Below are 14,661 nucleotides of genomic sequence, written 5' to 3' on the forward strand. Positions count from 1 at the left end.
TTCTTTAAATCACGAACTTTAAATATTAATAACTTGCCTATCATACCAAGTTAATTTTACTTAAATATTAAGTAATGTAGTAGAAAAATGAAATTCAAATTTTGTGATTTGAATCAATGATTAAAAAAAAATCAAGCTGATTTAAACCGGCGTACTCTGATCTAACAATCTAACCCTTCCATGGAATTTTTCTGCTTGAGCTATGAGACCATCCGGGAACTCTTTTCAAAATAAGGCAAGAAATTCGGTTAAGGAAAAGCTATTTCATGGTCCAACGTAGCGAAAACCAGTGAAGAAAGGAGAAAAACCCCCGAAGCACATTTTCTCAAAATATTTCATTTTCTAGGTCATAAAATCATTTGATATCTTCAAAAACATTTCCAAGTTGGGGTAATAAATTTTACGTTAGTTGCTTTAGTCAAAGTTCAGTGCTGTAGTGGTGGGTTGGTAAGATACGGGGTTAGAGATGGGAATAGTTCAGGTTACATGGGTTCAAACCCACCCACTTCCAAATAATTACACTTTTTTGGTTATAGTGCCGGACTCGTGATGCGAGGATCCGGGTTCGAACCCCACAGTGGTGGTCGGCTGAAGTTGGTTTTCTGTGGTTCCCAACTTCAAGGCGCAAATGCGAGCCGATCTCCCCGTTAAAAAGTCTCGCCACAGAGAGCAACAGGCCTACAACGGTAAATCATTCAACCATAACACTTCACTCATAGTTAGTAAAACTGGGGGCAGATGACAGCACTACACATAACAAGCATTACACAATAACAAACTATACGTCAGGTTGCACTACACGTACACGCACATTCCCGCATTTACCGATTCGTTGGGGGGTTCCGCGGGGGGGGGGGGGGTGCATGTGTGGTGTAGCAGTAGTAGGTAGGGGCTCGGGGATCCATGATGTTCTTAAGTCAGCCACCTCGTTGGGCAATTTGCCTGTTGTGGCGTTGTATTTGTATTTGTATTGCTCTATGCATTTTCTATTTCTAAGAAAGCACATATCTTTCAGGAGATGTTGTTTGCGGTTGTTGTACAAACCACAGCTTCGTACAAAAAATTCGAATTTTGAACACGAATAAGGACACATGACATACGAAATCACGGATGGATCAATAAAAGTTACAATTCACATTGTGATATTTCTTTGATGAAGTGTCGTAAAGAGCATACACTCATACAGGAAAAAGTTATTCGCCCTACGTTCTAAACATTATTGTCTAGTAAAACTAAAAAGTCTTTACAAGAAATATTCACATGATTCATTTAAATATAAAGGCCAAAACAGGCAAATTGCCCAACGAGGTGGCTGAAAATAGATGCCCATAAAAAGTATGAATATCAAATATAACTAAAACACAGCAACCCAATATAAGAGCATATATCAAGAAAAAAACTAATAATAATAATAAATACATTGTGCCCATAAAAAAGATCATGATTGCCTTAACTTGTGTGGATAGCCTCTCGATTTACCCCAATATGTTTATCGTACTTAAACATGTCAATTGTCCTAGAATCATGGGTGGAGATACGAGGGCGGGCACCCCCCTAGCGTCAATGACGGAGCCGATTGATCTAAGAATTGGCATCATCATCATCATGCCTCTCAGTATTTCGTTTCTATCTCCACCCATGGTTTGAATTCACGATCCCCGGAGTTAAGCTATTTCATTTATTGACCACTATAGATAAAACTCTCTGCGACACCACAACCTGGAGAGTTGTCCGTTACTAAACGATATTGATGTTCCCTTCCCGAAGCAGTTGATTGACAGTGTATTAATAACAATGGACCATCCTATTCATCCCGTTAAAAAATTTAAACACTTCAATCATATCCCCCGCCCTTCAACACATATGCGTTCTTCCAATGTAAACATATCCAAGAAATGAAGTCTTTCTTCATAGCTCAAGCGTTGTGTGCCAACAATAGCACGCGTGGCTCTTTTCTGCGCACCTCAACCAAATTTGTCTTAAGTTACTCCAGTCCATAGGCGGCGATAGACTTGGAAGTCTGGGTGGGCACGATGATGATGTCAGTACATATATACATTAGATCAGTCGAGTCCATCTTTGACACTCGGGGCATTGCCCTCCACCTGTATCTCCGCCCATGCTTCAGTCCAGGACGAACTTAGCCTCGGAAAAGCGGAAAAAAATAACTTCAGGAAAACGCGAAGAGACCATTTTAAGAAAGAAACAGAGCATTCCATTTGCTTTTTTGACCACCGCTGAACAAATGTTCAGAAAACCTAAGCCGTTTGTCAATGATAAATCCCAAATCGGTGACCCTAGTTGCATCCCGGGGCAGTAATACCATTCAACTTAGGGTGACCATATTTTCTCGACAGAAATATGGGAAATTGGGATTCCAAATACGGGAAAATACAGGACATCGTCAATTATCGCCAAAAATGACGCCAAATCCGAACAAAGTTGCTAATTATTGTTGAAATTACGGAAAAATCACAATGGCGGGAAATGAAGCATTACTACAAGTTGCAGTGGATTAAAATGAATTCCACGAAAAACAAAACGTTCTCCAAGACAAATGTGGGAGATTAATATTCTCATTTATAGTTGTAATTATCACAATATAATTTGAGTTGAAAAATAATTTCAATCTTTGACTTCAATAAAGAATAAAAATTCAAGTAGACTTCGTGTAAAATACGGGAAAAATAGACACTTTCGCCAAAAAGTCGGGACGGCCACCCTAATTCAAATCGTAAGTGAAACGTGGATTGTTCGAACCAAACTGAACGTCACTTATGAACACTTAGGGCCATGCTCCATTCATTAGCCCATGTTGCAATCATATTCAAGTTTGTCTGGAGGATCTCCCTATCGCTTGGATGCCCGACTACCCCCATCAGCTTCACGTCATCTGCGAATTTGTAAACAATCCCATTGATACCCTGATCGAGTTAATCAAAAAATATGGGCTCAAGAACACTTCCGTGGGGGACTCCACTTTTGACACCTGTCCAATCAGAAAATTCCCCGTTCATCATAATCCGTTGTGACCCATCTCTCCGCCACGATGCTATCCAATTCAACAAGTTGCCCCAATCCCATTCTCATATTAAAAAAAAAACGCTTCAAGAGTTTCACCACGTTGGACCCGATCGAATGCCTTCTGGAAATCAAGATAAACTACGTCGACGTTTTTGCCTTTTTCTCGAAGTCTTAGTCACGTGATCAAGAAGCAAAGGAAGTTAGTTATATATGAATTCCCTTTCCTGAACCGATGCTGGTTTTCGGACAATACGTCACTCTTATCTATCCACTTCAGCAATTGCCTTTTGATAATAATTTCCAAAATTTGAAGTATCGTTAAGTACCGCTTAGAGTTCTGTAGATGTTAAATTTGAAGAAACTAATGTGAATTTTCTACAACTTTCTTTAGTTATTTATATTATATTTATTTATTAGTTATATTATAGTTATTTATTCTATATTATCTATTATATTCTATTCTAGATATATTCTATTTTCAAAAACTAATAATACTGTTCAAAAGCTCATGATTAACTTGGGAAAGCATAAGTGTCAGAGGTGCAAAACATTATTACAAAGGAGGAAACCTCTAACTGCTTAAATAGCAAGTGGCGTTCTAAGTGAAAATTAAGTGTCAGTAGACACACTTGATTGATTGCTCATAAATGTTTCAAAGGCTCAAGTGACTCGATATTTTGACCACTAACAACGTTCTATAATTAAACTAGAAAAATGCTAGCTACCCCCCATACAGTGGATCGGTTAATAAGAGCTTCTAGTTCGGTTAGCAGAAAATTGTGGGCCACGCCCATAGATAAATTTCTCCCCGCTGCCGAATAACTTCTATACAAGCAGTGGAACTCATGGATGAGTTTAAATTAGACTCAATAACATGAGACAATAAATTTGCATTAAGACAAATCACTTCTTTGATCGGGTACGTAAGTTCCTTCAAAACTGTGATTAATGAGCCAGAAGATAAATTCAAGAATGTTTGTTCGGAGAAAATAATTGAATTTGTTGTAATGGAAAGACTAAAAAAACACAAATTTCTCATAAAAATTAGGACCTTGAATGTTAGTCTTTAACAAATACATGCAGGACGTTCTTGACACAAACTTAATTTCAATGTTAAGTGTTCAAAGATCTCAGCTTGAAAAAAAAGAGGCTTAAACGTTAGTATCGTTCACAGCTATCACGAAAACATCAAGAAAAGAAAAGGGGTCTATACACAGGCCAAAAAAAAAGGTGATTTTCAAAGCAAAACGTAAACCAGAATTTCGCTTTCAGGTCACGCCACGGCAACTCCATTACTGCTCATGATAAATCTCCGAAAATAATGTCAGCTGCTGGACGTCCAACTGACATAACAAACGAAATAACCAGCACTATGCAGAGATTACGAGAACCCGAATGAAAAAAAGGAAAAGAAATTTATAATACGAACTCGACAAAGGGCTAGGATTAGCCAAAGGAAAGTAATGGCCTTCTGAAGGCGAACCCAGCGCTGGTCATTTGATGAGCTTGTTCCACCCACCGTTAGAGAAGCATGTCAAGCGTGTCTTAAAATCCATTGTAACTGGCCCAGCCAACTACGTCAACTGCCGGACGCTGCACCAACAACTTATGTGCATAGTGGTGTATGTGTGTGCCGTTCAACTCTAATCATTAGAAATAAGTTACACACGCTGTTCCTCTGCTTGAAAATATTGGCTCCTTTCTCTTTTTATTTTTGATTACTTTTGGTGATAATCAACTAACTCATTCCACGCTCGTCCGACCGACACGCCCAACTATTCAAAAACCCGATTCTAAAAATGCAACAACTTCTTAAGTGTAACTGAAACTTTTTAGCAATAGCACATTAATTTTCATAGATAAATGATTTTGACAGTTTACGAATTTAAAAGAAATACATTTTGAACTCCCAGTTTTTTGCATCAGGTTCACGTTCAAGACATTCCACGCATTTTTATTACTGCTGGCATAAGTAAATAAATTATTGAAAATAGAAGTAAAACATCCAAACGTATTCAAATGAAAAAATGAGGCTATACAGATATAATTGTCCGTTACCCACTACACTACTGAACTTGCTTTAGCGACTTACCTGGAAATCTTACACTAAATCATGTTCTTGTCTAAGAGAACCTTCACTACTTACCGTCCAAGAGAATCTACACTGCTACTTTATTTCAAAATGTTGACGAAATTGATTCCGTTTTTATTAGTTACGACAAGACTTAAATTCAACCAGAGTGAACTTGAACACAGTCATCTTATCCAACTTACGAGACTTTTTTTTTGGCTTCAGATAAATTTGGATTAAAATAATCTCAGATTATTCTACAAATCAAAATTACTTACCAGAAGTTCTTTTCAGTCATCATGAAGAAAACTTACTTACCTTTTCAGTGATATTTGAATTATAGGTTAATGATAAAGTTCTAAAAATCTTAAGTTATAAAATTCTGAAAATTACCAAGTAGAACGACGAAAAACACGTAACTCAAAGCAATTCATGAAAAGTTTCCGTATTCTTGGCTAAAGGCCTGTCAGTCTGCTCACAAGGGGAAGGTCGTGATTAACCCTTTAAGCAGTTTTAAAAACTTTCCTGATCCGCATTATAACAGCCACATTGGGAATAAAATCGTTTTAAGAACCCGAGATATTTTGGGGTGCCCGAAATAAAGCAGATTAAGTTTGACGAGATATCACGGGATTGCCGCTGTAAGGGTTAAAATCATAATAACCCGCAAGAAAATCAACAATAGGATGTAGTTATATCATCAGTGGATAGAGCGGAACTGACCAATTCTATTACAGAATTTATAGCATTAATTAATGTAATTGTTGATATAATGGGAAGAAGGTATATTTAAAATTTTAAGGACCAGAGACATCTTCATCCTTTCTTTGTAACGTAGTTTGTGCGATACCTTTCAAGCAAATGACCTGAAATGAAGGCACTGAAAAATATATTCAACAGGATTTGAACATGGAACAACTCTCATTAATTATCAATATCCAGAAAAAATGTACTAGAAATATCACGTCCAAAAAAAATGACCAGATATTGTGAAACCCCTCTTGACGGACATCCCTCTTTTACGGACGAATTTTTTTTGCCCCGCCGGTGACCGCAAAAGAGAAGTTTTACTGTATTTAAGGCCATAGGCGGATACGGGGGGGGGGAAAGGGTGATAACCCCCATCACGTACGTTCTCGGTTAGTAAAAAAAATGTATTATGCTTTTCAGGCCATGTACGCACAAATGTGCGGGCTGCTTTCTCTAGTTCCAAATACATCCTTTTTTTTTAAACTCAGAGTTCAGCCATGATTTCTAGGATTGTGTGTGTTAATGTTGAAGTCGGGCTGCACAATCTGGGGTAAAAACAATATATCTACAGAGAGAAAACTATTAAAAAACAACCCTCACGTTTTTTTAACTTAACGGGTCTGAAAGGGTTATTGGCATAGGCGGCAGGTAGACATTCCCCCCCCCCCGATCACTATATACACTCTCAGTGATTCGACCCCCCCCCCCCCGCGTTTGAGGAGCCTGTATCTGCTTATGGTATAGTTTAGTGATTCTCAAACTTTTATCTATCGCGCCTCCCTTGTCCACTTCATGGCTCAAATGCGGCCCCTAAAATAGTTTGATAGATATTTTCCAGTATAAAAGAAGCACTTCATAGCATAAATAGGCAGACAAATCATTGTCCGAGGTGTCATGGCGTGCTAGAGATAAATTTTGGCGACGTCCCAGGAGCCGCGGCGTACACTTTGAGAAACACTGGTAGAGCCCATACAGGCTGCCCCAATTGTTTGCACAGCGGATATCTCTGTAACCGTTCACTTTCGAAATATATTTTCAATTACAAAAAGTTTTCGAATAACGTGCAGTTACTTAAAAATTGTTTGAGGGGTCGCATACATGAAAAAATAAAGAAATTAACCTTCTATATAGTCCCAGTGTGCTCAAAAACCGGATTGGAAAGTTGCTACCTTGTCTCTTCTGAGGGCAACAATAAAATTCCACGTTTCTAAGTGCAATATTCATGAGGTATTCGAATTCGGAAAACGGAGGAAATTTGGGGAAAAAAAGCGTTAAATGTGGATAAAACGATTTTTCCGCATTTAGAGCTGTTTTTTCCTAACTTTGCTCCGTTTTTTGAATTCGAATATCTCAGTGAATGTTTCGAAAGTCAACGGTTACAGAGATATCCGTGCAAACAATTTGGGACAACCTGTATATTCTGTGAGCTGACAGGAATGAACTGAATGGGAAAGGCATCGAAACAGAAGAGAGGGTGAATTTAGAGCAATGTTTTTAAAAAGGTGGTCCACGGTCCTCCATGAAGGATTACCAAGGAATTCACAGAATGTGTTTTCGAATAAAGCAGAAATTAGAATGAAAATAAAGCGGGTGACTAACATATTGCAGGGCGTCCTTGGCTTTCTCTGTGTACGACCAAGGGGTGCTTGGGAACAAATGCCAATGAAAAAACACTACTTGAGAAGAGGCGCACCTCCAGAGGTGAATCGACAATGATTTTTTTATCCTTGATTTTACATGTGACTTAGAATTTTTCACAACGCATCGGACTCGCTTCGCTTGACTCATTTTTCGCAACAAAGTTTTCAAGCATTTTCACATTTCCAGTTCGGTCAGGTAATTTTGACTAAACCGACCCAAATCGGTATATGCATTATAGTGGATTCATCTTAAGATTTCCAAGGTTCTCGCGAAACACACCCACAGACAAAAAGAAATCTAGTAACAATAAAAAAAAAAAATTTCGTTCGACTTGCATCACTTGAATGCACGAGAGATCCATGATTTACATATTGCATCACGTAAATAGAAAAATTTAGAAAAAACGACACACGGTGTATATTAAAAATGTCATACGTTATAGAACGATTGTTAACGATTCCATTGTTATAAGGTTTACCCACAAGAAAAATCCCGAAAAGAAGCTTGGATCCTTCTGATCATTTTTCACATAACTGGAGCATTGTCCTCAAGTCGAATTTCCAAGCTAAGCTGATGCGAGTTCGTTGAGCATTTCAGATAATTCACGAAATGTTGCATGTTTCAAGCGACCTGCTTTGTTTGGTAGCAGCAACAAAGGCCTCTGGAATCTTTTATATTCCTTTTCTTACAGATAAAAAAACTATTATAATAATAATAATGATAATAGTGGATGGAGGAAGAAAGAAACATTTCGCACTTCACGCTTGAGTAAAAAATCTTATGAAGACAAATTTTTACTGTTCGTACAACTAATTATAATTTTTCAGTGGCTATTTAGCAAAAATACCAAAGGAATTTTCAACTCCTTCACTAGTTATGATTTCTACATGGACGGGCCAGGGTTGAGCTTAGGCATTTTGAAGCAGCTTTCAATATCTATATAAAAGGATCTAGCCTAGAGATTGACCTCGTACGTTTTTCTTTTTTTTTTTTAAATTACAAATCAATGTAGGAGGCATGCTGAAAATTATGGCTGAGGAAGCCTCTTCAAAACAATGGCAATAGGGACTAAAAAACTAATATTACCTAATTTATTTTATGTAGTCTGCTAGCATGGAAAAGGTTCCCAAAGCAAAAGAATACACTATTTTGGACCGATTTCGACAAGGGATGCTTGGCGCCCAATTTTTTTTTCATTTGTCAAGCCCTGCCATGGGGGGGAGCAGCCACCTATGGATTTTGTATTTTGGCTCATTACTCATATTTTTTCATACGGTATCTATAAACTGATAGAACATTAATCAGTTAAATTCAGAACGAAATGGCGGCAATCAATGTATTTCATAAGCACCAGAGCCTTGAAGCTGAAGCTATCTGAGAACGAGCAATAAATTTTGTGAGTGAGCTGAGCCCACCCTTATAATAATTAATGAACACGGTGAAACCTCGATATAACGATAAATCCTTACAACGATATTTTTAAGCCTTTTTTGGAAATGCCCATACTCTAAACCTTATTAAACTTATGCCTCTTGATATAACGATAATTCCTCTACAGCGATACGCTTTCTTGGTCCTCAGAGTATCATTACATCGAGACTTCACTGTATAAAATGCAATGTATCCCCTTTTGAGTACGTGCTTGAGTCCCGTATACTGGATGATTGGCAACTTTCAACCTCCTCAATGTTATCTTCATGTCGGTGCCTTTGATATATTTCAACTGCGTTTACGGCCCTAACATTTTTCACCTCTCCTGTTTGTCCGACGAAGAGCCCCAGATTTAGTCAGCAAATACTCGTTGACCAACCAAACATCTTAGACCCTAGGTATGGGGGAAGGGAGGCTTCTTACGTCAGTTCTGGCCAGGTCAACTTCAAGTCCACTTAGCTCATTCCGTTTCGGAATTAAGCATATTTAAACCACAGCAATACGGTTTTATTTTTTTGCAAAGATTGGAATTCAGGAGCGTCTCTGAATTGTTTCAAACATGGGGGAAGTTTGGTTTGAGCTTTATCATACAATACTTTTATTTCTGAATTAATTTTGGAGACCTTTACCCCTAGTTGAAATTATATACCGTGTTTTTTTTCTCAGCTCGGTTTGCATATTTGTTCGTCTCCTTCGCGGAAACATTCAAATTAATAAAAACAAATACATGGATCCTATCGAGATCCTTTTTAAAATCCGTTATTCAAACGTAGCCATTAGCTATCGATCGATGTGCAAATGCTGACAGTGACTTTTTCTTTGGGAGCAAGAGCGGCAGCATCGTACAAACTCGCACCTCCTTTGCGCATCGGAATATAATCGTCCGAAATTTACAAAATATATAAAATTGATTAATAATTATTCAATTATTGACATACGACATTTATTAAACATGAGTGTTCAGGTATATAAATACTCCGTACACTCATATTTCTGGTCTACTGATTCATATTGCTATCGAGAGAATCAATGAGTTTAACATTTATCGAAGGTACACTCTAGAAAATTCCAATGAAAAATGTCTCGAATGACACATTTCACGCAATTCTAACTAGCATTACGATTACGTGTTGATCATGTTTTTCCTGAATACCTGGACCACGAGAAACTGAAATTCATGCTAAAATTATCAATACCTGGTTTAGAGAATGCAATTAAAATACTGTAAACACTACTGCAAATACATTATACATGAAATTGAGAAAGTAACTTACCCGGGAAGAAAGCAGCGAAACATAACGGTAGAAAGCATAAGCTACACAATGAAAGCAGTGCAATCATGTTCAATATAAAATTAATATTTACGATGCAGTTCAACCGATTCATTGCTGTACTGATTTCACCATTAATAAATAAAAATGCAAGCAAGAATAGCTAGTCCCGTAGTTGTCCGATGTAGGGGCTGTCCGGCCCTCATTGGTCTCAATCCATTGATGCTAAGAACTGGAGGAGCCAAAAAAAAAATCTTTTTTTTCAAGCAGCACCACACAAAATATGTTTACTAGAATCGTTGGATCAACAAAATAAAGTCGACAGCAATTAAGAGATGAACGTAGTAAATAATATAAAAGCGAAATAAAAATATTAGCAAAGCCGGCCCTAAAAAGTATCTATTGTATATACAACACACATACACTCTCTCTCTCTTGCTGAAATCTCCAGCAAAAAAATCCCGACGCCACTTCACAGCAACGTAGCACTTCTGTCACTGAATAAGCTTCCCGCTTTGCAGGTTGCTGAGCTGAATGTTACGTGAAAAAACGCGCCAATTGCCGTGATTGTACGCCAATTTTATTGCCAACACATCTTCCGTCGTTATTATGCGTAGGGACTTGGCTTCAAACTCAAAGATAAAAAAAAATTGTAATAAATACTATAATCATGTGCGCCAATCTATGGGCTTAGGCTTTTGGTCCTTCCAGAAAATTTATGAAGGTGTTAAGCAAGCGTCCCCCATCCCAAATAATTCATGAATTTCCGATCTTCAACACAATATATTTTGTTTATATTGTATAAACAAATTGTAAAAAACAATTATATAGCCATGATATGATATTGATTTGCATAGCAAAAGTAGAGCCTAATTGACTTAATTAACCCATTTAGCCCATTTTTTAATATTTTATTTTTTGATATTAGCTATTTTTAATATTGTATTTTTTGATATTTTTAGTATTAAATATTTTTAATTTTAATTTTTTATATTTTAATACTTTCAGTATTTTTAATTGTTTGGATGCATATACAATGTTCAGTAAATATCATGCAATATCAATCCCTTATAATGGAGAAATTTGAATACATACCTGTTATACGTTCAAAAGGTAGCATTTTTAATTGAAAGATATCGATTAAATCAGGGTGGAAAGGAATTTTTTTTATTTTTATATATTATTTGAATGTTTAACATAATGAGTTACAATATCACATATATTTCCAATCTGTGTTCCACGGAATCCTGGTGTTTCGTGAGAACTTTTACGGGGTTCCATGGTATCGAAAGCTGTAAAATGTTTAGTTGTAGTGCCATCATATAGGCGGAGATAGACTTGAAAATCTGGGGGGAGCATGATTGTGATGATGATGTCAGTTTATATATACGTATGCACATTAAATCAAATGGGTCCGCCTTTGACGCTGGGGGAGGCAATGCACCCCCTCCCCCCAAGTATCTCTGTCCATATGAGTGGCATTAAAAATATCTATACCAATGGAATATTTATGTTGGCTGGATTTTCATGGTTTGGGTGGTAGACATGTGGTGTTCGTTCATTTTAGTTCTATGAAACATTGAACAAAAACGTTGGAAATCTAGGCCTATTGCGTAATCACTCACCATCAGGTCAAAGAGGTGATTACGAATGTTTCTCATAAAACCATGAGACGTTTTTTAGAACATTGTAAAAATTAAAAGAAAATTGTAGTCATTGTTTAGAAAATCCATATATCTATAATCTTTCCTTTCGAGAGTAAATATAGAGTAGCGTATGGTACAGTTTACGAAGTGGGCAATATCTCCTGGAAAAACTGAACCGGGAGAAGGAGCAGTAGAAGCGACTGATACTATATAAAATGATATGGGGTACTCTGGCATAGGGGCTCCTTGCTGTCTCTGTGATTGACCAAGGGGTTCTCAGGTGAGTGCTTATTGACAAACACTAATTAAAAATGTTATGAATATAATATTTGACTTGATCAACGTTCCACGTATTAAAACCTACTAATACTGAATTTGAATATGATACCACAATTTTGTCACATCTAAGCAGATAAATCTTCCCGAAATGTCACGAAGGCGCCTATAATATTTTTGTCCATAACTTCGAAAATTTCGTAAGCCGGGAGTGAGTATATCCGGAAATTTGAGCCTAAGTATGAAAAATATAGTTTTATTTAAAAAATTTTGTTCAAAAATCATATTATGCCGTACATTGTGACCAATTGAAACCTATCTATTAATACAGTAAATAAAATTTATTATTTAAAAATTGAACAAAAAACAATCGTTTGTAAGTTTATGATGAACAGCACCAATAATTAAAATTAAAAACCATGAGCAGGTATCATGCGAGGATGTGGCTACAACGGGCCATAAAGTCGGATTAAAATACATTAATTACGTACTTCATTTTGACTTGGCTGAAAACGCTATAAACTACTAAATACATTGTCATATGAAAAATGTGTCTCAGCTCCTACGCCAAGATTTTTGATGGACTCCGGAAAGCCTGGCCCTATTTAGTAATATAATTGAAGATGGTTCTGATGAGTTACAAAATTCCTGAGCTCAGAGTGAGAAGACAGTTTGTAAACCATTACATTTCTCAAAAAAATAATATCAAGTGTAGAATAAGGGTGGAAGTTCCCGTAAATGAATAATATACTCAGCTCTGATTTTTCTTTTTTCATCTCCTAGCAAAGCTATCAGACACGAGCGAGCCTTTTTCCAATCTTTCAACACTTTCCATTATAAAAAGGAACGCTGTGTTTGCCACTTGAAAACTCTTTCAACCGAACTTTTACTTCGAAGAGATAAGACATGCTTTTTTGAAGAGCTAGTAGCTCTGCAACGTATCAGTCAAACATTATGCGTTGTATAGAAATCAATTGAAAAGGATTAACCCCCCTCCCCCATGACCTAGCTCGTGTAACCCATGTGTTTTGTTACGTATTTAAAGATGTGAAATTTCCATATTATAACGCAGTACGTTTACAGGTTTATATATATATATAATTTATATTTCTAACCTCAACTGAAAATATTCTACAACGCTCAGGGAAAAAAACGCATCATAGTGTTATCAATTTTCTTAATGTCTATGAGGTAAGAAAAAATGCTTTTTGGCTTTTTTTATATCATCTATTAAATATTTTACACAGAAAAGTATTGCTCCCCCTCTGAAAAAACATGATAGTATATATAGGTTAAACTGTGAAAAATAAGTGTCACATAGGATAGCGTGAATTTTGAATAGACGAGATTTGATGACGAGTTTTCATTATGATTCTTATCGAGCGCTCGCTTAAATTACTCTCAAGGTCTCTTTCCCCATCAAGGTCATTAAGACAGCCATCCAACAGACACCTGCCTGTTTGTAGAAAAGTCGATCTGCAATTTCGTTGTTTTGTTTTTCCACCAGGAAGCAGGTATAGATGCTTCCGTAGTCGTTATATGAGAGGCTACACTATTCAATCTATACCACGGCTCACTGAAGATAATCCTCCTCAAATACACGCAACCGCGAAATTATTAGATATTATATGTGACTGTAATAAAACTGAAGAAAAAAAGAATTATTCACTCATAATATTAGATTGTTTCGTATTTGAACTTGGATTTTTCGATAATCTCAGTGCAGATTTATTTCTCAGATAATATGGAATCATTATTCCATATTCAGTTGACGAATGCAATATATATTAATATGTGTGAATTTATTTTGGTTATTTTTTATGATTTACGGTTCGTATTAAATGTGTATTTTATGGAAAGTTTTTTTTGAAACTTCTTAAAGCGCGCAGTTTGTCATTCAACGTCATCTCCAGTTTCATGTGTGATATAAATGGTTCAATGTATTAATCTGCTATCTTTCATGCTTTGATAGTTGAGTTCTTAATTAATTTCATTAATTAGTTCAAAAATTTATTCATTGTAATGTACAGGGTAAACTGCATCTAATCTGCCAAACAAAAGGAGGTGATGGACGAGCCCAAGTGGAACATAAACCACCATAGCAACTCTGTTCTATCCCTAACCGTTTTCGAGTTGGAAGGGCAGGGCCGGTTCTGGACATTTTCAAGTGTAAGCGAATAATAGTTCAGTGATAAAAAATCGTCCTACCTTCAGTCGGCGCCCTAAAAAATCGGCATCTTCAGTTGGCCCCTTCTGCAGTCGCGTAGTTCGCAGGTTTCAAGGTCCGGCCCTGTGGAAGGGAAAGGGAGTGAAAAAAAACCGAATATTTTTTTTTGTGAGATTTCTGAAAGACCTACACGCAACCATATAGGCTACTAAGCACATATTTGGAAAGAGCATAAAAAAGTCCTATAAGGTGATACCATATTCATCAGAATATCTGGATTTAATGGCAAGCTACAATCAGTGACAGATTGAAAAAGTACAAAATCGAATTGTCGCCAAAACTTATAATCGCCAATTCTGCAAACATCGTTCTGGCTACAATCGG

The 14,661-nt window shown here is 36.7% G+C and overlaps 1 protein-coding gene across 1 annotated transcript in view; it reads right to left on the bottom strand.

Moving 5' to 3' along the window:
- The window catches only part of LOC149085519 (putative receptor-type tyrosine-protein phosphatase mosPTP-1), a 222,680-nt gene extending 212,012 nt beyond the window's left edge, over positions 1–10,668 (bottom strand). Inside the window, exon 1 of the mRNA XM_089233576.1 lies at positions 10,192–10,668. Coding sequence (XP_089089702.1) covers positions 10,192–10,303 — 112 coding nt within the window. The 5' untranslated portion in view covers positions 10,304–10,668. The remainder of the gene's footprint in view (positions 1–10,191) is intronic.
- Positions 10,669–14,661: the final 3,993 nt, after the last annotated feature.

The sequence above is a fragment of the Pholcus phalangioides genome, unplaced genomic scaffold, assembly GCF_987345545.1.
Source record: "Pholcus phalangioides strain wild (caught in Gottingen) unplaced genomic scaffold, Ppha-v1.0 ptg000007l_1, whole genome shotgun sequence".
In the NCBI taxonomy this organism is placed as follows: Eukaryota; Metazoa; Arthropoda; class Arachnida; order Araneae; family Pholcidae; genus Pholcus; species Pholcus phalangioides.